The 23,119-nt window shown below is 40.9% G+C and overlaps 1 protein-coding gene across 2 annotated transcripts in view; it reads left to right on the forward strand.

Moving 5' to 3' along the window:
* Gpat4 (Glycerol-3-phosphate acyltransferase 4) overlaps positions 1 to 23,119 on the forward strand; it is a gene marked incomplete at its 3' end in the record, with an annotated part of 39,854 nt that overhangs the window by 10,540 nt on the left and 6,195 nt on the right. For both annotated transcript variants that reach the window (XM_074107852.1, XM_074107851.1), the window contains 3 exon segments: positions 11,517 to 11,640; positions 14,613 to 14,746; positions 22,324 to 22,460. In XM_074107852.1, coding sequence (XP_073963953.1) covers positions 11,517 to 11,640; positions 14,613 to 14,746; positions 22,324 to 22,460 — 395 coding nt within the window.

A 23,119-nucleotide genomic window follows, 5' to 3' on the forward strand; every position in this document is an offset into this window, starting at 1 on the left:
AAACTTTCGCATTTATAATATGTGGGGTTTTTCCCGCTCATTTTTCCTTTGTTAGTCTTCCTTTCAAAGGACGTTTATTTTAAGGAGCTGCGCCAAATGTTGCATTTTACAAACGCCTTTGTTTCGAAGTGCGCTTTCTTGAGATACGCTTGCATTGTGTCTTTAGTACTATTGTATATTCTGTGGTGTCTTTGTGTGAATGAGCTGTGCTGATGACATCTAGTTCTAGATCAGGGATTACGGAGCTCCGATTCCGTTTCCGTTAAGTCGGAACCTCCGTTTGGTTTTACGCATCCGGTTCGGTTCCGTTACTTTTGAAATGGAAGTTATATCGGATGTCAATGCTTAGCGCGGCGGCCGAACTTGAACGGTGTACATCAAAAACAGTTTTCAAACTTTCGTGATTCTCACTCATAGTCCAAATACCATATACGGGACTTATCACGCTATTTTACACAAGTAATATTTATTTTTTCTATTAGTGATCAAGTGCGGGTAGTTCGAAGAACTCGCGCTGCTAGGCCAGACTTGACACCCCACACTTCAGTCTACTCGTGACCACGGCCACTGTAACAAAACACAATTTAGAATTTTTCAACATTAAAAGGACGAAACGAATCGGTACTTCAGTTCAGTACATTGACCTGGTGGTACCTACCAAACCGAGCCGGGCCGCATCAGCCATAGATAAATTAATAATCGCTCGAAAGAACCGGAGTCAATAAAGGAGTCGGATTCAATAAGCGGATTCGGTACCGACACCGGAGCTGGATCTAGTGAGTCAGATCACTTCGCGGAGTTGAGATTACCCATGTCTATACTGTACCCACCGAATTTCAATTAATTTCGGTTCAGCAGTTAAGACGTGATGAAGATGAAACAAACAAACAGACTTACAACTTTCGCATTTATAATATGTGGATTTTTCCCGCTCATTTTTCCTTTGTTAGTCTTCCTTTCAAAGGACGTTTATTTTAAGGAACTGCGCCAAATGTTGCATTTTACAAACGCCTTTGTTTCGAAGTGCGCTTTCTTGAACACGCTTGCATTGTGTCTTTAGTACTATTGTATATTCTGTGGTGTCTTTGTGTGAATGAGCTGTGCTGATGACATCTAGTTCTAGATCAGGGATTACGGAGCTCCGATTCCGTTTCCGTTAAGTCGGAACCTCCGTTTGGTTTTACGCATCCGGTCCGGTTACTTTTGAAATGGAAGTTATATCGGATGTCAATGCTTAGCTCGGCGGCCGAACTTGAACGGTGTACATCAAAAACAGTTTTCAAACTTTCGTGATTCTCACTCATAGTCCAAATACCATATACGGGACTTATCACGCTATTTTTACACAAGTAATATTTATTTTTTCTATTAGTGATCAAGTGCGGGTAGTTCGAAGAACTCGCGCTGCTAGGCAGACTTGACACCCCACACTTCAGTCTACTCGTGACCACGGCCACTGTAACGTTGCCGAAGCGTCGAGGTAAATATTACTTGTGTAAAAATAGCGTGATAAGTCCCGTATATGGTATTTTGACTATAAAAACAAACAGGTTTAAACCGTCATTCGCTATCGCCCCACTTTGCTACACTAACATCTCGTCCACCTATCACTCAGGCTCCGGTTCTGGTTCCGGTTCAGTTTTCGGTTCCGATTCCGTTTCTGGTACCGATAAACTAAATTGAAAACATCTGGTTCCGATAAAACCACGTCCGTTACATCCCTATTCTAGATACATGGTTGCAATGAGGGCTATCGCGTATGAATTCGCCACTAGAGGCGCTAGTGTAGCGTGAGGTCTCCGAAATGTCAAATCTCATAGTTTTTGGGTGAGCTACGCGGGTTTATTTATAATTAGAATAATTTTGTGAATATTTTGCAATATCTGAAATTAATTATGGCAAATATGCGTTCCGGGGCAATGAATGTCTGTGTTTTGTGACAGTTTTGTCTTTCGGAAACCTTTGTCCTCCCTTTTTTCCTAACAAAACGGGGACTATGCAACACTGTGGCATGCTCGATATTTTTATGGTACGGTTTTAAGGTGTATTAAATATGATTTTAATCTAAACTTTGTTTTCACACCCGTAATAACAGACTTTGAAAGCCATACTTAAAAACCTCACGCAACAGTGCGCCATCTAGTGAGACAAAAAACGATAGCCCTCATTGGTTATGTGTCACTATTTCAAGCAAGGCAAGCAAGGCTGGCAAGAGCTGGATGAGAGTAGCCGAGGATCGTGCTCAGTGGCGTGCCATGGGAGAGGCCTATGTCCAGCAGTGGACGAACATAGGCTGATGATGATGATGATGAAAACCATGGTAAAACAGAAAGAGATCCGGCCGATTCTAATCTCGTTGATATCGTAATCATTACTATAAGTACCTAATTTGATAACCCGAGGTGTTGTTGATTTATTTGTTTTGCATCCTTATACTAAATGACATGGTTGATAAGAGTACGCTTCCATTGAAACGGACAGACGCGCTGGAACCGATCAATCGCACTTATTGAAATCTACACTTATAAAAGTAATAAAAGAGTAACGTAGAGTAGCTTGAAAAAATATTTAAAATATTTAAAAATTAAAAACCCGAGTGTCAAGAACTTTTAACTAAAACTGAAAAGAAAAAACAAGTCTAGAGTCTAAAGGCTGTTTCACCATCGATTGATTAGTGTTAACTGACGGTTAAATGTGATGCCGTCTCCGTACAAAACAAAACAAATAGGAACGGCATCACATTTACCCGTCAGTTAACACTGATCCATGGATGGTGAAACAGCCCCAAAGGCTGCGTTTCCACCAGAGTTGTGCGAGGAATATGTTTTTCATTAACCAATAGAAGCGCTTCATTTACTTATCCCTCGTACAGCACATCTCTGGTGGAATCAGCTGAGCCACAAAATACAGATAGTTCAGAATTCAATCTCCTGTATGTACTTCACTTTTCATACCTACGCTCGGCGGTCGCTCTAAGGTTGTCAACTATGGCTTATGCACCAAAAACTATCGTGGTAGTGGCACTCGTATCTAGTTGTCGGATTTATTGTTGAGAATGAGACGGAAGAATGGAAAATTAATTAATAACTAAATATTTTAAGTTTAATGTCATTAATTATAAATTTGTCACAGAAAATATCTTGCGACGATTTCGTTATTGGCGAAATTCACGATTATTTAATTTAAACAACCGTCCACTGAACAGTTATAAAAACTTTTTTTTGTTGCTCCATTATTGCACAAAAAAGTTCACAGACGCGTGTCTCAAGCGGATAGCACTCACGCTCGCACTGGTCCCAACCGGTCCGAGATATCGTGTCCGTGAGCAGTGTCTATGTGTGCGTTGCTCGAGCGCACTTGTATGGAGATTGACTTCTGAACTATCTGTGTTTTGTGGCTGAGCGGAGCGAGGCGAGGTAAATGAAGTGTTTCTATTGGTTCCTCGCAACACATCCTCGCACATGGTGGCAACGGAGCCTTAAACTCTGTTAAGTTACATAGACACAATTTCTAATGGGACCCGACTGTTAAACTTTAAGTTACTTAAAAGAGTTCTAGACTACTAGACTTGTTTTTTATTTTCAGTTTCAGTATAAAGTTTTTTGAAGGCAGTCAGTGAAAATTATATCCCTCAGATTGATGTTGTGGGTATTTATGACAATTAGGCATAACGCGATTTAGGCTGATGAATAGTTGGTCTGAGAATAAAGATATAGCTTTAAAACGAAGTAAGCAGTCTGCCGAAAAGGCTGACATCATCCTAGACCCAAAGCTAATTTAATATGAAGTTTAGGCGTAACGCGAGTTAGTCCCACTACCATAGGTGCACCAGTTTGAAAGGAGAAATTGTTTAAGGTGTCAAATACCTTGTTATAAGTTTATAAGAATGTTTCTTTTCTGACTAAGGTATTATAGCAATATTATTATATGCGCAAGCACAGGTGTCCGTGTGAATGCCCCCAAAGGCATAAAATGATAAACGATCGACTGCAATCTTATCGGCAGTTGCACAAATAATTGCATAAGGGAACAAGTGCAGTTTGTTAATTCTTTTGTCTACACCCATATAGTAAATCCTCAATTATGCGTTCAAAAACCATAGGTAATGGCCAGCGTTACGACATTGGATTCTATTATGAACACGGCTGTATCGTAATGGTCATTTTCATCATTTCATACATCATTACAGCACGGGGGGGGGGCAGCAGCAAGTCGTCGCGCGCGCATCGGGCTACGCCTCGTTTCATAAACCCACACTCGTGTTTTAAGGAGCCCTATTACGATACAGTTGCATAATAGGTATTTATGTGGCTGGTGCATAATGAGAGGCATTAAAGTACGAGTGTGGTTTTATGAAACGAGCCGAAGGCGAGTTCATAATAAGATCACACGAGTGTTTTAATGCCTAATTATGTATAGCCGCATACATAACTTTATCTACATGCATATCATAAGTTTTCTATAATATGTTCAGATATGACTTGACTTTGATTTTGATTTTGACTTTGGCTTTGACTTTGACTTTGACTGACTGACTTGACTTTGACTTTGAATAATAATTATTATCTACATGCATGTCATAAGTTTTCTACAATATGTACAGATATGCATTGTTAAAAAAAGTATTACCGATACTTTAATGTAAACATTAAGATGCACTGTACTTTAATGTGAACATTAAGATGCACCCGCAGATACCAGGTTTCTTAATAAAGGCCATTTGATAGTCGTTTCTGAACATATAATAGGGAAGTTATGATATGCATGTAGATAAAATACTATTTTATCAATTACAATTAAATAAAACTACATTGTTACGATGCGACGTGAGGTCACCGACATAGCCAAGCGAATTAGCTCGTTGAAGTGCAATGGGTAGGTCATACTGATTTAGCATGGAGAACAGATGGCCTTTGGGGCCGACAAGTTCTCGAATGAATGAATAGATAAATTAATTAATAGACTGGCCGTGCGCTGGTGTGGGACGCTACCTGTACAGATACCCTGGCGGCGTCCTACCTACCAGCAACTACCAAATGTGTGGGGGCCGCGGCAGACGCCCGGGAACGCCTCAAGGTCACAAAATATAGCTGTCTCGGCGCCCAATATAATTTCTTTGCTTTCGGCGTCGAGACTAGGTCCTTGGGTAAGGGTGCGCTGGAGCTACACAGGGAGCTCAGCAATAGGTTAAGGAGGCAACAGGAACCCTCGCGCCGGCAGCTTTCTCGCGCAAGAATCTCAATCGCAGTTCAACGCGGGAATGTTGCCTGCGTGATGGGCACCATGCCAAGAGCCCACCTCTCTTTTTTAATTAGTTTTAGTTATTTTAATTTAATAGTAGTTTTAGTCCTATGGATATTTTGTATTTTCTTCATATTTCTTAATAAATTATTAATTAATCGTTTATTCACAGAACATATAAAAAATAGATATGGTAGGGTACATTATTATTAGTGATCCGTAATAAGTATGCTCGACCATCACCACACCATCAGCAGCAGGGCTACTACGAAACTCGAAACTCGAAGTTCGTGTCGTGCGGTCCCTCTGACACTTATACTATTTAATACGAGAGCGAGAGGGACGGTACGACACGAACTTCGAGTTTAGAGTTTCGTAGTAGCACTGCTGCTGTGCCTTAGTGTAGGTTTTCGGTTACAAAATACGTCTCGACCGCGTTCGCGTTAAAATCTCAATTTGTAGGCAAACTGAGCAGCGCCTCTAGCGGAACGTTTGCGATGTTTCGTTGTTTCCATACAAATTGAATTTTAACGCGAACGCGATCGGTCTCAACCGGTCCGAGATATCGTATCCGTGATCCGTGAGCACAGTCATAAATTGAAACTTCATTTCCCATAAGTAACATTTTGGCGTTTTAGTAGTATTCCCTTTCTGCTAACGATTGCTGAAAGGAATGCGTCGCAAGAAACTTATGACGACTATCACAAGCTTCTTTTTCCAAGAACCAGTCGTAAATCTGAATAATCGTCCTTAGTAGGTAGGATTTTAAACTGTTGCTAAGTTGCTACATAGTATTTATCTGTCAGATTAAAACTATAAATATATATAGATATACACGATAAGCCGGTGCCAAGCCACTAATCTACGGTGAAGATGTCGTGATACCTAATTAAAGTAAATGTTTTTAAATCAGTTGTATCTTTAATTTGTAGGCCGTATTTAGTGCAATGTGCACTGAATTTGCTGATAATCGTGATACTGTGTTTACCAATGAGGGCTATCGTTTTTTGTCTCACTAGATGGCGCACTGTAGCGTGAGGTTTTTAAGTATGGCTTTCAAAGTCTGTTATTACGGGCGTGAAAACAAAGTTTAGATTAATATCATATTTAATACACCTTAAAACAGTACCATAAAAATATCGAGCATGCCACAGTGTTGCATACTCCCCGTTTCGTTCGGAAAAAAGGGAGGACAAAGGTTTCCGAAAGACAAAACTGTCTCAAACAAAACACAGACATTCATTGTCCCGGAACGCATATTTGCCATAATTAATTTCAGATATTGCAAAATATTCACAAATTTATTCTAATTATAAATAAACCCGCGTAGCTCACCCAAAAACTATGAGATTTGACATTTCGGAGACCTCACGCTACACTAGCGCCTCTAGTGGCGAATTCACACGCGATAGCCCCCATTTGGAGCAAAATACACAAAAGGCAAAGTGGACACTGCACGCAAAATGTAACCAATGGCAACACAACGCATACAGTGAAAGACGAAAGACGCGGAATGTACAAAAAGCATAAAGTACATTCGCAAAATGTACAAATTGGAAAGATGCGAATGTACTACTTTTTGTATGTTCCGCATGATTCCACAATAAGCGTATTGTAGATTTTGCCATTTGTTACGTTTGCATGCAGCTGTCAATCTTTCGTTTTATGCTTTTGCTCTGAGACGGGTTTCACTAGTATTTCACTTGCAACGTTCGTATGTACGTAACTTTGTGAAGCTTAAAGCCGGGTCCAGACGAGTGTAACGTGTAATGTAATCTATCGTGTAATGTAACACGAATTCTACGTGTGGACGTCACTACGAGCATTACATGTAACGCTCGCGCGGCGCTCGGTGTTGATCCATCGGCTGTCGGTTTTCGCGAACACAAAGGCGCTCGCAGTGTTCGTTCGCTTTGAGTTCGTGTGCCGTCCACACTGTTGACGCTAAATTACACGTAATGTTACATTACACTTTACACTCGTCTGGACCCGGCTTAACCCACTGACAGCGGTGGCGGAGCGGTGCGGCGCGGCGACGAGGCGGTACCGGTAGTAATATTCGAGCTAACATGAAAGGGTCCGCATAGAATATCGCGCCACGCTCTATATGGACTCTTTCATGTTAGCTCGAATATTATAACCGGTATCCCCTCTGCGCCGCTCCGCCATCGCTGTCAGTGGGTTTCAACTTACAAGTTTAAAAATTTGCAAAAATATATAATTAGCACTGCACCTCTTCAAAAAGTTTTTCTCAGACGACGGGGTCTTTTAGATAAGGACGGCCCTAATTAGTAAATGAAAAAAGATTTATTTCACCATAAATTAGTGCACATAAACAATAGGTGGGGACTTTTTGTTAAGTATGAAATACTTGTATTAGGACGCCCCGCTCTTCCATAGCAACAAATTGCCATATTTTTACAGAAAAAATTGAGTGTGTGTGCGTGTGCGCGTGTGTGTAGTAATACGGTTTAATATTAATGTCAAGTTTGTGATTGGTTAACTAACGAAATGAGCCAATCACAAGCTAGAAACGTCAAACGGATCTCACGATACTAACGCCATCTAGCGATGTTTCGCCTGTCAAGTAACTCATTGAACGGTCTTGACTTGAGTGAGGGTTAAAGGGCCTGCGCTAGCGTGCCCTTTACTGCGAATTGCTAAATTCGAACTTCGTGTGTTGCCTTCCCGCTGACACTTATATTTTTTTAAAACGAGTTAGTTAGAGGGACGGTACTATATGATCTTCGATTTCCGAATTTCGTAGTGACCTCTCAGGCGCGGGTGCAACGCGCGGGCGCAGCCTGCGGGGGCGGGTGCAGTGCCCTTAGTGTAAGTTTTCGCTTACAAAATACGTCACGATCGCGTACGCGTTAAAATCTCAATTTGTATGGAAACACGAACATCGCAAACGATCCGCTAGAGGCGCTCTTCGTGTTTCCATATAAATTGAGATTTTAACGCGAACGCGATCGAGACGTATTTTGTAACCGAAAACTTACACTAAGGGTACAGGTACAATCCTATGCACGCGACGCGTGCAGTTAGCGCTGCTCGTACTTTTGCGTCCACCCGCTCCGTACAAACCGCGTCTGCTAGCGTAGACCCTAAGTTAATTAATTAGTTAATTACCTAACATTACGTGTATATCCTCGTCCTGCCCAATGTTCTCAATAAAGAACACGTTAGAGTTAGTGGTTCCCGCCCAGCATATTTTTAAACAACTTAAAAATTTGCCACCTACTGGTCAAACTTTTAGTAGTTTGCGATTTATTTTGCTCGTTTCTGATTGGTTGGATTGGAGTATAGACCAAGAGTTTCTTAAGGGATTTTATTGAACTTGCTATGATTTGCTGATCAGCGACTCGGCGACACGTCACAATGAGGGCTATCGTTTTTTGTCTCACTAGATGGCGCACTGTTGCGTGAGGTTTTTAAGTATGGCTTTCAAAGTCTGTTATTACGGGCGTGAAAACGAAGTTTAGATTAAAATCATATTTAATACACCTTAAAACCGTACCATAAAAATATCGAGCATGCCACAGTGTTGCATAGTCCCCGTTTTGTTCGGAAAAAAGGGAGGACAAAGGTTTCCGAAAGCCAAAACTGTCTCAAAACACAGACATTCATTGCCCCGGAACGCATATTTGCCATAATTAATTTCACATGTTGCAAAATTTATTCACAAAATTATTCTAATTATAAATAAACCCGCGTAGCTCACCCAAAAACTATGAGATTTGACATTTCGGAGACCTCACGCTACACTAGCGCCTCTAGTGGCGAATTCATTCGCGATAGCCCTCATTCAAGAATGGCGCGACTTCGCAGAAGAGGCGAATTGTATCTTGATTTGTCTTGGTCATCTTATGTGATTTTTAAATGAGTATTAAACCAAATAGAAGCCTAGCAGTTCTAATTCGTGGTAAAGTTTTTATTTTTGCTAAGTAGGATTTATCTGATTTATTATGTCAACTTTTAACAACACATTAAATGGTGATAGCATATCGCGGATTATAAGTGGGATCAGGGGATTATGAGGTCACTGCTTGATGATAAGATGCGTCCTTATGCTGCTCCGTTAGTCAAAACATCTGGCTCCTATTTTCCGTAATGAGGGCTATCGCGTATGAATTCGCCACTAGAGGCGCTAGTGTAGCGTGAGGTCTCCGAAATGTCAAATCTCATAGTTTTTGGGTGAGCTACGCGGGTTTATTTATAATTAGAATAATTTTGTGAATATTTTGCAATATCTGAAATTAATTATGGCAAATATGCGTTCCGGGGCAATGAATGTCTGTGTTTTGAGACATTTTTGTCTTTCGGAAACCTTTGTCCTCCCTTTTTTCCGAATAAAACGGGGACTATGCAACACTGTGGCATGCTCGATATTTTTATGGTACGGTTTTAAGGTGTATTAAATATGATTTTAATCTAAACTTTGTTTTCACGCCCGTAATAACAGACTTTGAAAGCCATACTTAAAAACCTCACGCAACAGTGCGCCATCTAGTGAGACAAAAAACGATAGCCCTCATTGCTGTAATAAAGGTTACAGCTCATTACAGCCACCCGGCACCCGACGTTGCTCGTTGTCATCGCGTCCTCCGCGCGTGGACTGGACCACCTGTCGACAACGAGTGGACGCCGAAAGTCCAGGCGGTGCTGGTCGGGTGCCGGGTGGTTGTAACTAAGGGACCCCATACATCCCTGTATTTCTTTTATTATTATTTTTTGTATTTTTTTTCTTTAATTGTATAATATAGTTTTTAAGTATTTTATTTGTAATTATATTTATTATTATATATTATATATTAATTATGATATATTAAAATTATTTACTTTCTGCCAAGTTTCTTGCGGCGCATTCTTCTTGGCAATGATGGTCTTTCCGAAAGCGCTGGTAGTTTAAAAAAATGACGTGTAAAAGTGCCCATTGCGGCCTATTTACTGAATTAATCATTTGAATTTGAATTTTGAATTTTGAGTTGTAATGAGCTGTAAACCTATATGCTCGACCATCACCATCAGGCATGTGAAAATTAATCTAAAATAAAAGGAACAAACCCTAATGAAGAAGTGTAGCTATCATAAGGTCGCGGGTGAGCAAAGTAATTGTTTCGGTTCAATGATATGGACCTCCGCAAAGTAACGCCTACAGGGCTTGTTTGAGCTCATGCTCCTGATGAAGATATTGAAGATTAATGAAAGGCAGCTGGTTCGCATATAAAACTATAATGATTGATACAGTATAACAAGATGGTTGACGGTAGGACGGTCTGAACGTAACTGCCGCAACGGGGCGCTTCGCTCCCGCGCCGCTCTCCGCTAAACCCAGTTGACGGCGTATGATGCTGCGAGGCAACAGGGCTACTACGAAACTCGAAGTTCGTGTCGTGCGGTCCCTCTGACACTTATACTATTTAATACGAGAGCGAGAGGGACGGTACTGTGGGGACTGTAACTTGGTAAGAGCTTAGGTACTGGGGATCAACGCGCGTGACTTTAAACTGTTATGAAATAAATAGCATCTTCAATCATTAATTAATTATATTTTATTTTAGAACTTGGTAGCACTTATAAATAGATTTACATAAAATGGCACCAGCCGCTTAGGCTATCGGGAGCAATCTGCGCTCCCGGCATGTATACCGCTGTCAATCGGTTTTAAAGTCAAATTCTAGAAAAACAATATAAAAATCCTATCCTTTTATACAAAACTAGGTTAATCTAACCTGCCAGGTGGTCAGTTTTACCACCTGCCAGCGGTATACAGGCAGTTGTCTCACGCCAGCGAGGAACGATTGGCTATTGACTATTTTTCTCGCTCAAGAAGCGAACAAAAGATATAAGATCCTGTGTGAGAAAAGAGACACATATATTAATAGTTGATCTCTGGCTGTTCACAATGTCGGCGAGAACTCGCTCTTACATCTTTTGTCGCAGCGACAAGAGCTATAAAACTCGCTGAGCTATAGATACTCGCTCAGCGATGTCAGCTTGGCGGTCGCCCCGCACGAGCCAGTCGAGTGGAGCGAGTAATCGCCGGTCGCACTCGAACACTCGCTTACAGCCAGCGACAAAACTACACTCGCTTCTCGCTGCTCACCCACTCGTTTCTACTTACTCGCCCTACTCGCTTCTCGCTCTACTCGCTTTTCGCTCATCGTCGGCGGTGGGACAAGTGCCATAGCCTAGTTCCTACAGTACGCTTCGAGCCCTGCTGGTTCAATAAATTACTTAAATATGTAATGTATGTTGTTGTGTTGTTGCAGTATGGCCGACAACATATCGAGGTGGCGAAAAAGCTCCAACGAAACGACAGTTCGGACGACGAGGAGCCTCCCGTCCCGGACGACAAGCCGCCCTCGGCTGTCTATAAGGAGAACGGGATCAATGGTAACTTTAAAGCTACGCACTATGCGGATAGCCGCGGTTTTCACGGGCTTAGGGATGAAACGATAGACTGGCCAGCGAAAGCTGCCCACGCTTTTTTTACGAAACTTTAATCAGCCTCTCTAACGCTACATTCTTCTTCCCAGCCTATGTAGGTACGTCTCACAGCTGGGTACAGGCCTCCTCTCAGAAGCAGAGGGCTTGGGCCGTAGTTCCCACGCTGGCCCAGTTGGGAACCATTTGGAACTTCACACACACCATTGAATTACTTCGCGGGTTTGGGGGGTTTCCTCACGAATTTAACAGTTCAGGGGGCTGTAAAGCTGTGGTGAATTTCAAATCTAACGCTACATTATGGCGTATAATATTCGGGGGAACGATAGTAGTATGTTATTGGGGATTCTAGACCACTTTTATTTGCGGTTGGTAAAATGTGGTGTGTATATGAAATGTATGGGCGTAGTATGGGGGGTGTGATAGATACCGTTTTAACAAACCGCAAAAAGCGATTTAAAGTTTGTAAAAACGTTTTTGTGGCAGTAGGTAATATGAGGGTGTCGCGAGTACGTTTTCTAGGGCGATGTTGAGGGCGAGGATGATGGTTGTTGAATTTAACAGTTGAGGGGGCGGGGGCGGGGGTGATGAATTTAACAGTTGAGGGGCTGTAGAGGGGCTGTAGAGGGGGGCTGTAGAGGGGGCTGTAGAGGGGGTGATGGTTGTTGAATTTAACAGTTGAGGATAGGGGAGGGGGAGGGAGTTGGTAAATGGTGTTTCTTATCAGTTGTGACGTAACATAATTGTTCCCATAGTATAAAAATAATATAAAAGATAAGGCTCCGTGGGAATCAAAAAAAAAACAACTTACCTTTAGGTTTCATAGGACGAGAAGTGGAAGCTGGTAGACGATTCTTACAAAATATGTCAGAATCAGGTGCATATTCAATTTGCCGCAGTTCTTCTCTTCCCCACCTTTCCATCTGCTCAATCATATATTTATACTGCAAACAGTCCTCACTTAACAGGTTAGGTTTCTTTGTTGTTGTTGATGTTATTACTGTTTCTTTTGCTGCTGCTGCTGATGGCATCATCCTGGTAGTTGTGGTGGTAGTGGGGGATGAAGTAGTGGTGTTATTATTAGATACTGGCGTGTTCAACTGCTGACTTTTGGGAGGTATTCTATTTTTGGCTACACGTACAGTGAGCTCTATACCGTCCCCATCGCTTATTACCTGATAAACTCATCACTGCTCCAAGATTGTTTAAGAGTGGTTTCTGCTTTCACCTGACGTTTTTTTGCGTGACGGCGGCTCCGCTTTTCCCCAAGCAAAGTGGGGGCCTTTTCAACAGCCTCTCTCACCAACTCCATTTTAAACATCAGCATTTCACCATTTATACACAGCGGTAAATCGACAGCCTCATCCTGATTCACACGAATAATGGTTATCCTCAACTGTTAAATTCAACAACCATCACCCCCCGCCCCTCTACAGCCCCCTCAACTGTTAAATTCAACAACCATCACCCCCTCTACAGCCCCTCTACAGCCCCCTCAACTGTTAAATTCATCACCCCCCCCCCCGCCCCGCCCCCTCAACTGTTAAATTCAACAACCATCATCCTCGCCCCTCAACATCGCCCTAGAAAACGTACTCGCGACACCCTCATATACCTACTGCACAAAACTTTTTACAAACTTAAATCGCTTTTTGCGGTTGGTAAAACGTTATCTTATCACACCCCCCATACTACGCCCATACATTTCATATACCACACACATTTTTACCAACCGCAAATAAAAGTGGTCTAGAATCCCCAATAACATACTACTAACGATTAAACCAGTGAACGGGAAATCCATTTATAAAGATAACCGGTGTGTAAGGTTGCAGGTTCAATCGGTAACCCTTCTAAACGGTTGTGTTGATACTGTTAACATTGAAAAGGTTATTTAATCATTAAACAATTTAGTTTACTTTTAACATAATGTTTGACGTAGTAACGTGCCCATTGTTTCGCTAAGTGGTTAATTTGTAACATTACAACGCCGATTGACGTAACCCCTGGTTATGGAACAGAATAATTTAAAGAAGATTGCCACATGATTTTGAACTGAATAGGGCCAGCGTTTTGATTTGATTTACTACAATTATGTTAAAGGCTATTTTGTTATTTAAAATAATGCTATGCTCTGACACGATTCCAGTTAACGTCACCATAATTCCACACGTGGTTAATTGTGTTCTTTTGTTAGTCCGACCTACTGTGTTCTATAAAAGAATAAGGAAAATGTTTGGTTTCGGTGAAAATTGAGTTGGGAAATGAAACAGTTGGCAGACAATGATTCTGCGAAAAGGCAGAACTTGACAGCGAGCGTTCAAGTATTAAAGAAAGAGAAAAAGAAAGAAGACATTTATCCACTAACACAAAAAGCATACATATACAGCAAAATTTACGCACAAAAAAAATACAGAATAACACATGAAAATAGTAAATACATATACACAATTTTGTGTGTTCCCGCGAAAGTGAAACGATCGCTGACAGCATTATGCTGAAGCGTTAGACGCCTGCAGCGCTGATTTTTGTAAAACGTTACGAATGTTACGATGTGTTACAGCCTGCGAAGTTCAAGGGGGGTTCGAACAACGCGTTACGTCAGTTTCTTTTTTATAAAAATTATAAAAAGTTCATACTATAGTGTCTTCAAAAGTGAGAGATTCGCATCATCAGTTGTTGTTCTTGGCCTATAAATGCTCTCATGCTGTCTTGCCAGCGCAGTTAACCAAAAATACCCATTTCAAACGGGAAACAGCTAAAGAAAAGCTAAAAGACTTGAGTACAAATGGACATTTGGGTGTTACGTAACATTAAGGGTAACAGAAAAACGTTACGGTGCGTTACACGGGGGGAGGGGAAGCAGGATCAATGTGTATTACTTGAATGCCCCCACAGCTGTAATCTGCAAATTGTTCCAGGGACTAAGATGACGGTGATAGAACGCGAGGAGATCCTCGGACCTTCGCCGGAGCTGAACTACAAGAGGAGTACCAGCCAGGAGCGCGTGCAGAGCGGGAAACAGGAAGCCGGGAAGGGAGAGGGCACGAATGAGGTAAGCAAGCTTGCTGTTGCTCTGATGAAAGAAATAAATAAACAAATAGATGAAATATTAATAAAAATATAAGCGTAAAATCAAAATAAACTTTATTCTTTTAACACAACAACTATTCTGTTTAATACATCTCCGCCATGACACTCAGATAGAGAAGGATAGCTCATACTAGCCATCTCTCATACATAATACTGCATTACATTGCTTATTTTTAACACCCCCTCTCAATGTAATAGCTTAAACAAATTTACCAATATGCAACAGGCTTTACTAAACAACACTGAGGAAACTTAACAAAAAGAACATTGAAACAAAAAAAAAAAACAACTCTTCCTTACACTATACCACACATGTTCACAAACTTTAATAATATATTATTTTTCAGAGATTTTGTAAACATGTCAGCAATTTGCTCCTCAGTTCTTACATATTTAATGCATAGCTTTTTTGTTTCAACTAATTCCCTAATAAAGTGATATTTAATATCAATGTGTTTCAATCTCTTAACACTGTTAGTACTAGCAATCATTATGGCAGACTGATTATCACAATAAACAATAGGGGGATACATTTTTCACATTAAAATCACTTAGCACATTAGTCAGCCAGCATGCCTCACTTCCCGCCATACTCATTGCTACATATTCAGCCTCGGTAGATGAGATACTGACTGTGTTTTGTTTCTTGGAACACCAAGATATCAGACAATTTGAGTACATAAAACAATATCCAGTGGTAGATTTCCTATCCCGGAGATCTCCCCCCCAGTCAGCATCACAGTATCCAACTAAATTGTTGTCATTATTACATTTATACTTTAACTTATAATCCAGAGTATGTTTTATGTATCGCAGAACTCTTTTCAAAGCAACCAATAACATATCACTAGCACAGTCTTGGTATCTACTTAATATTGACACAGCAACACAAATGTCTGGCCGTGTCCCCAATGCTGCATACATCAAACACCCAATAATCTGCCTACAAAGATTTTCTGTGCCACTTTTACATTTATTATTTTCCAATTCTTTAGTATTAAAATTCTGATCCATAGGAGTACTAATAGGTTTACAGTCATACATTTGAAACTTTTTCAATACATTTTCCAGGTAATTCTTTTGACACAATTCTGTAACATGACTCTCAAAATTTTGTTTTACATGTATTCCCAAGAATTCAGAAATTATACCCAAATCTTTCATTTCAAATTCTTTGTTTAACTTGGACTTAAACATTGATACTTGACTTTCGTTTGTACCAAAAAACAAAATATCATCGACATATACAATAACAAACATTTGCTCGTTGTTAACACATTTTGAATAAAGACACGAGTCACATTTTGATCTCTTAAAACCCTCCCTGATCATTACAGAATTAAATTTTTCGTTCCAATATTTTGGAGACTTCTTGAGCCCATACAAAGCCTTATTTAACTTTACAATATTTTTTTCATTTTCATAAGCACCATCTGGTAAACTAATATAAACATCCTCTCCGATTTCCCCATACAAAAAGGCTCCAGTTACATCCATTTGGTATACAGGCAAGTTTAACTTAGTTGCTATGGCCAAAAACAGTCTAAAAGTAGCTAACTTTGCCACAGGTGCATAAATTTCATTAAGACTCAATACATCATTTTGCTCAAAACCTCGAGCAACCAGTCTTGCCTTATACTGGATAACTCCATTGTTTTGTTTAATCTTAAAAACCCACTTACTACTTATTACCTTTTCATTATTTGGTGGATCACAAACACTCCATGTATTATTGTCTTTAAGAGTTTGTAACTCCCGTTGTATAGCTTCTTTCCATTTACAAGAGTCTGCACTGTTCATAGCTTCACTATATGTTTTAGGCTCACTACTATCTAATAATACATTGTTACAGTTATAGAACACAGTCTGTTTCCTAACACGTTTATTTTGAGGATCTGCTGAGCGCTGCTCAATATTTCCGACTTCATCACTATCACTGGGTTCATATAGGCTTCCTTCTGACTCACTCGGCATGGTACTTTCAGGATCATATTCAGAGTCATTTTGTTGACCATTGTTTTGTAATTGAGAACTATCACTTTCAGCTCTTTGACTCTGTCCCTGGACATCAAGATCAGCTGCAATTGGATCTACAGAGCATTCTTCACTCTGTTCATTCATCATGCATGGCTCTAATGACTCCATTTTACCAGTTACTTCTTCCTTGACAAAAACAATATCCCTCTTGATTTCCACTACATTTTTGTGAGGGAAATACACTCTAAAACCTTTTGTTGTTTCTCCATATCCCACCATAATACCTTTTTCACCTTTTAAGTCCCATTTGTGTCGTTTTTCCTTGGGTATATGGACATAAACTGTAGTACCAAATATTTTGAGGTTATGAATATCATAACTCTTGCCTGACCACAGTTCATATGGAGACTTTCCGTCAACAGAGCTTTTCCCGGTCCTATTAATGATGTAAGCTGCTGAATTTACTGCTTCGGCCCACAACACTGTTGGCAAATCTCTGGCACATAACATCGTTCTAGCTGCTTCTGTCAAAATGCGATTTTCGCGTTCAGCTCTGCCGTTTTGTTCCGGGGTGTATGGCGTTGACGTTTGATGCACTATTCCTCTTGCCTGGAACAATTCTTTCACGTCTTTGTTCAGAAATTCCGTTCCATTATCACTTCGGAATATCTTTACTTTGTTTCCTGTTTCATTCTCTGCTTGAGCAATGAAATTTCTTATACACCCTTTTATTTCATGTTTTCCTTTTATGAAATACACTTTTCTGTACTTTGAATAATCGTCCTTGAAGACAACAAAATATTTCGATCCCCCGACAGACGCCTCCTCCATCGGCCCACATGTATCAGCATGAATTATCTCACAAATCTTCGTACTGACATTTTCACTTACGGGATACGGTAGGCGATGAATTTTGCCCTTTAAGCAACTCTCACATGTTTCAGAGTTAGCCAAGTGAAAATGTTTAACATCAACATCATTTTTCTTCAGCACGTCCTTAACATACACCATGTTTTGGTGTGCCAATTTCTCATGCCATTCACGCCAATCTGAGCACTTAACACTGGCAATATTAGCTGTGCAAGCACTTGAATATCTAAAATCCAAATAATACATGCTCCCACAACGTTCAGCAATAGCCATCACTTTATTTTCGCGATAAAATTTGCATACATTTTCACCTGTCACAATAACATAACCTCTGCTTGTGGCGCAATTGACAGAGAACAAATTTGTTTTCAGTTCCGGAACGTGAAGTACGTTATCTATGGTAGTATCAATCCAATCAGTTCCATTCCAAACTTGCACTGCCACCTGTCCACAGCCTTTGACACTAATTTGCGTTCCGTTCCCTACAATTACAGTCTTATCCTTCACCACAGAATATGAAGTAAACAATCCGTAATCACAACACATGTGCTCGCTCGCACCGGAATCAACTAACCACTTAGTATTTTGGAAATGTTCGCCGGATGCACCATTCACCACAAATGCATTACTTTCTTTGTCCTTTTTAAAACGACACTGATATTTTAGATGTCCCGGTTTATTACAGTAAAAACACTTCAACTCTGGACGATTGTCTTTGAAACTATTACGAAAATTCTCCGTGTTATTGTACCTGCACTCACTTTGAAAATGTCCCAGTTTATTACACTTAAAACACTTCACAGTTTTCTTATTTATTTTCTTAGCCACAAACGCTGCACCCAGCTTTGAGTTCTCACCTTTTTCTTTAATTCTTTCTTCTTCTATCAATAATCTAGCAACTAGGTTATCGTAGGTCTGCTTATCGTCTGATGCAGATTCCCACGCTGAGATAAAATGTTTATAATCTTCCGGTAACGACATCAAAACTTTCGTAATGACAAACTTGTCAGATATTTCTTCACCCATTTGTTTCAGGTTGTTCTGCATCTCTTGTATTTTTGACAGGAACACTGACATATCAGAACCTTCATCATACTTAAATTGGAAAAATCGCTGTTGCAAGATGTGGATACTCGTTTCGGATTTTTGTTCATAAACACTTAGCAACTTCCTCCACATCTCTGCTGAAGTTTCACACGATATTATATGCAACATGACTTCTTCAGACATCCTCGTTACCAACAACGTTTGAGCTTTTGCATCCTGAGCTTCCCAAATAGTACGTTGTTTTTCATCCTCAGGTTTTACTACTGTCCCGTCCACAATTTTGAAAAGACCTTGACCTCGCAGCAACACTGACGTTTGAAACTTCCATATGTTCCAATTTCTGGAACCCTCCAGTTTCATAACGACTTGTCCGTTATGTGTGGAATCCATGGCAAATTTTCCTTCCTGTAGGCTTTCCTGCCTTGCTCGATTATTTCGAACAAGTAATATTCCTTCCCGGCCGACGTAACCTCAAAATGGCCGACACCAACGCGCACCGGTATTTCTTCTTAACTTCGCGCTACAGTATTCTCACGCTTATATATTAACACAACAACTACTCTGTTTAATACATCTCCGCCATGACACTCAGATAGAGAAGGATAGCTCATACTAGCCATCTCTCATACATAATACTGCATTACATTGCTTATTTTTAACACAAATTGACTCACTAACGTTTTGACTTGCTCAACAACTGACTCGACTCCCTCACTAACTGATTTGACTCACCCACTCACTGAGTCGACTTACTCATTGACTAACTCGACTCACTCACTAACAGTTTTAGCTCAATCACTGACTGACTCGACTCACTCGCTACGTGAGTTGAATCACTCACTGACTTACTCGACTCACTCACTACCAGTTTTGACTCGATTACTGACCGACTCGACTCACTCGCTACGTGAGTCGACTTACTCATTGACTAACTCGACTCACTCACTAACAGTTTTAGCTCAATCACTGACTGATTCGACTCACTCGCTACGTGAGTTGAATCACTCACTGACTTACTCGACTCACTCACTACCAGTTTTGACTCGATTACTGACCGACTCGACTCACTCGCTACGTGAGTTGAATCACTCACTGACTTACTCGACTCACTCACTACCAGTTTTGACTCGATTACTGACCGATCGACTCACTCGCTACGTGAGTTGCATCACTCATTGACTAACTCGACTCACTCACTAACAGTTTTAGCTCAATCACTGACTGACTCGATCACTCGCTACGTGAGTTGAATCACTCACTGACTTACTCGACTCACTCACTACCAGTTTTGACTCGATTACTGACCGACTCGACTCACTCGCTACGTGAGTTGAATCACTCATTGACTAACTCGACTCACTCACTGACTTACTCGACTCACTCACTACCAGTTTTGACTCGATTACTGACCGACTCGACTCACTCGCTACGTGAGTTGAATCACTCACTGACTTACTCGACTCACTCACTACCAGTTTTGACTCGATTACTGACCGACTCGACTCACTCGCTACGTGAGTTGAATCACTCATTGACTAACTCGACTCACTCACTAACAGTTTTAGCTCAATCACTGACTGACTCGACTCACTCGCTACGTGAGTTGAATCACTCACTGACTTACTCGACTCACTCACTACCAGTTTTGACTCGATTACTGACCGACTCGACTCACTCGCTACGTGAGTTGAATCACTCACTGACTTACTCGACTCACTCACTACCAGTTTTGACTCGATTACTGACCGACTCGACTCACTCGCTACGTGAGTTGAATCACTCATTGACTAACTCGACTCACTCACTAACAGTTTTAGCTCAATCACTGACTGACTCGACTCACTCGCTACGTGAGTTGAATCACTCACTGACTTACTCGACTCACTCACTACCAGTTTTGACTCGATTACTGACCGACTCGACTCACTCGCTACGTGAGTTGAATCACTCATTGACTAACTCGACTCACTCACTACCAGTTTTGACTCGATTACTGACCGACTCGACTCACTCGCTACGTGAGTTGAATCACTCACTGACTTACTCGACTCACTCACTAACAGTTTTGACTCAATTACTGACCGACTCGACTCACTCGCTACGTGAGTTGAATTACTCATTGACTAACTCGACTCACTCACTAACAGTTTTAGCTCAACCACTGACTGACTCGACTCACTCGCTACGTGAGTTGAATCACTCACTGACTTACTCGACTCACTCACTACCAGTTTTGACTCGATTACTGACCGACTCGACTCACTCGCTACGTGAGTCGACTTACTCATTGACTAACTCGACTCACTCACTAACAGTTTTAGCTCAATCACTGACTGACTCGACTCACTCGCTACGTGAGTTGAATCACTCACTGACTTACTCGACTCACTCACTACCAGTTTTGACTCGATTACTGACCGACTCGACTCACTCGCTACGTGAGTTGAATCACTCATTGACTAACTCGACTCACTCACTAACAGTTTTAGCTCAATCACTGACTGACTCGACTCACTCGCTACGTGAGTTGAATCACTCACTGACTTACTCGACTCACTCACTACCAGTTTTGACTCGATTACTGACCGACTCGACTCACTCGCTACGTGAGTTGAATCACTCACTGACTTACTCGACTCACTAACAGTTTTAGCTCAATCACTGACTGACTCGACTCACTCGCTACGTGAGTTGAATCACTTACTGACTTACTCGACTCACTCACTACCAGTTTTGACTCGATTACTGACCTCACGTAGCGCACTCGCTACGTGAGTTGAATCACTCATTGACTAACTCGACTCACTCACTAACAGTTTTAGCTCAATCACTGACTGACTCGACTCACTCGCTACGTGAGTTGAATTACTCACTGACTTACTCGACTCACTCACTACCAGTTTTGACTCAATTACTGACCGACTCGACTCACCCACTGAGTGACTCGACTCGCTCACTACCTGTGTTGAATCATTCACTAATTGTTTTGTCTCACTGACTGACTCAACTCACCAGTGGCGTAGCAGTAATATTTTGCCGTCCTCTTGTTTAGGTTTTAAAGAATTAGTACACTCGAACCAATTGAATCGTGATCCACGATGGAACCTTTGAAATCGTAGGTGCGTGAAAGTTGTAAAATATAATTACATAAACAAATGTGTAATGTGTGACATAAAAAAATGTAATAATTTTAATGAGTTCTCAAATAAATTAAAGTGTTATTTAATAGATAGACCTTATTACTCCCTAAATTAATATTTCGAGAAGATTTATGAAGATTTATGTTAATGTATATGTGAATTTTATAAATTTGTGTTTTATATTGATTGGTATTTGGAATTATTTTGTTATAAATACTGAATGTTATTGTAAACTTAAAATAGTGATATAATTTAGTGTTAGTAAGTTTTGCATGCCATGTTGTGGCGGAACATACATACATGTAACTCTTCTACTGACATGTCGTTTGTACCAACTTTGTTGTATGTTTTAGCAAAAATAAATGATTTGATTTGAATTAAATCCCCTCCGCGCCCCCTCTAAATGGCCGCCCGGGCGGACCGCCCGCCCGGTTCGACTCACTGACTGATTTGACTATCTGCCTGTTGTTATCGTATAAGTGGCTGTATACCATCCATATTGCAGAACAACCTGGAGTTCCACCTGTACCACTGCATGGACCTGGTGAAGGCCGGCATGGAGTCCATCATCGAGGACCAGGTCACGTCCGTCTTCGAGGCTGAGGAGCTGCGGAGCTGGAATCTCCTCACTAGGACCAACATGTGAGTATGTTGTGATGTAAATAACATTGTAAACATTGTAAATCTGTGTAAAAAAATATAAACCTCGTTGAGATTTTTGCGGGATTTTTTCAACAGAGGTTTTTTCGAACAGTACCACTGCCATGAGTTTACAGTGACCGTACTCGATAGCGACGGCGTAAATTATTTGTATGGAGAATTGTACAGCGCCTCTACAAATAATTTACGCCGTCGCTATCGAGTAAGGTCACTGTAAACTCATGGTAGTGGTGGTGATAGATTTTTTGACAATCGTAAGTGTTTGTTATAGAATAAATTGAATGTAGATATTTTGACTTTGACAATGAGGCCAAATAGGTATGGACGGACCTGGTTTAGGGTATGAGGTCCATCAGTGAAATGATAAAATGGATGCTTGATGACGCCCGAATACTCGTAGCCCCGTAGTTAGAGAACCTGACTAGGAAGCATAAGGTCCCGGGTTCGATCATCGGTCGAGGATTATTTGTACGAGAACACGAATGTTTGTTTTTGGGTCTTGGGTGTTTATTATGTACTCGTGTTTACTCGCGGCTTCGCACACGTAAATCATTAGGTCCCGCAGATTAATTGAAATTCCGGGATTTTATAAAATTCCGTGGGAATTCCCGATAATTAAATCGTTATTTTCATTGACGTTA

The sequence above is a fragment of the Choristoneura fumiferana genome, chromosome 26 (assembly GCF_025370935.1).
Source record: "Choristoneura fumiferana chromosome 26, NRCan_CFum_1, whole genome shotgun sequence".
Taxonomy (NCBI): Eukaryota; Metazoa; Arthropoda; class Insecta; order Lepidoptera; family Tortricidae; genus Choristoneura; species Choristoneura fumiferana.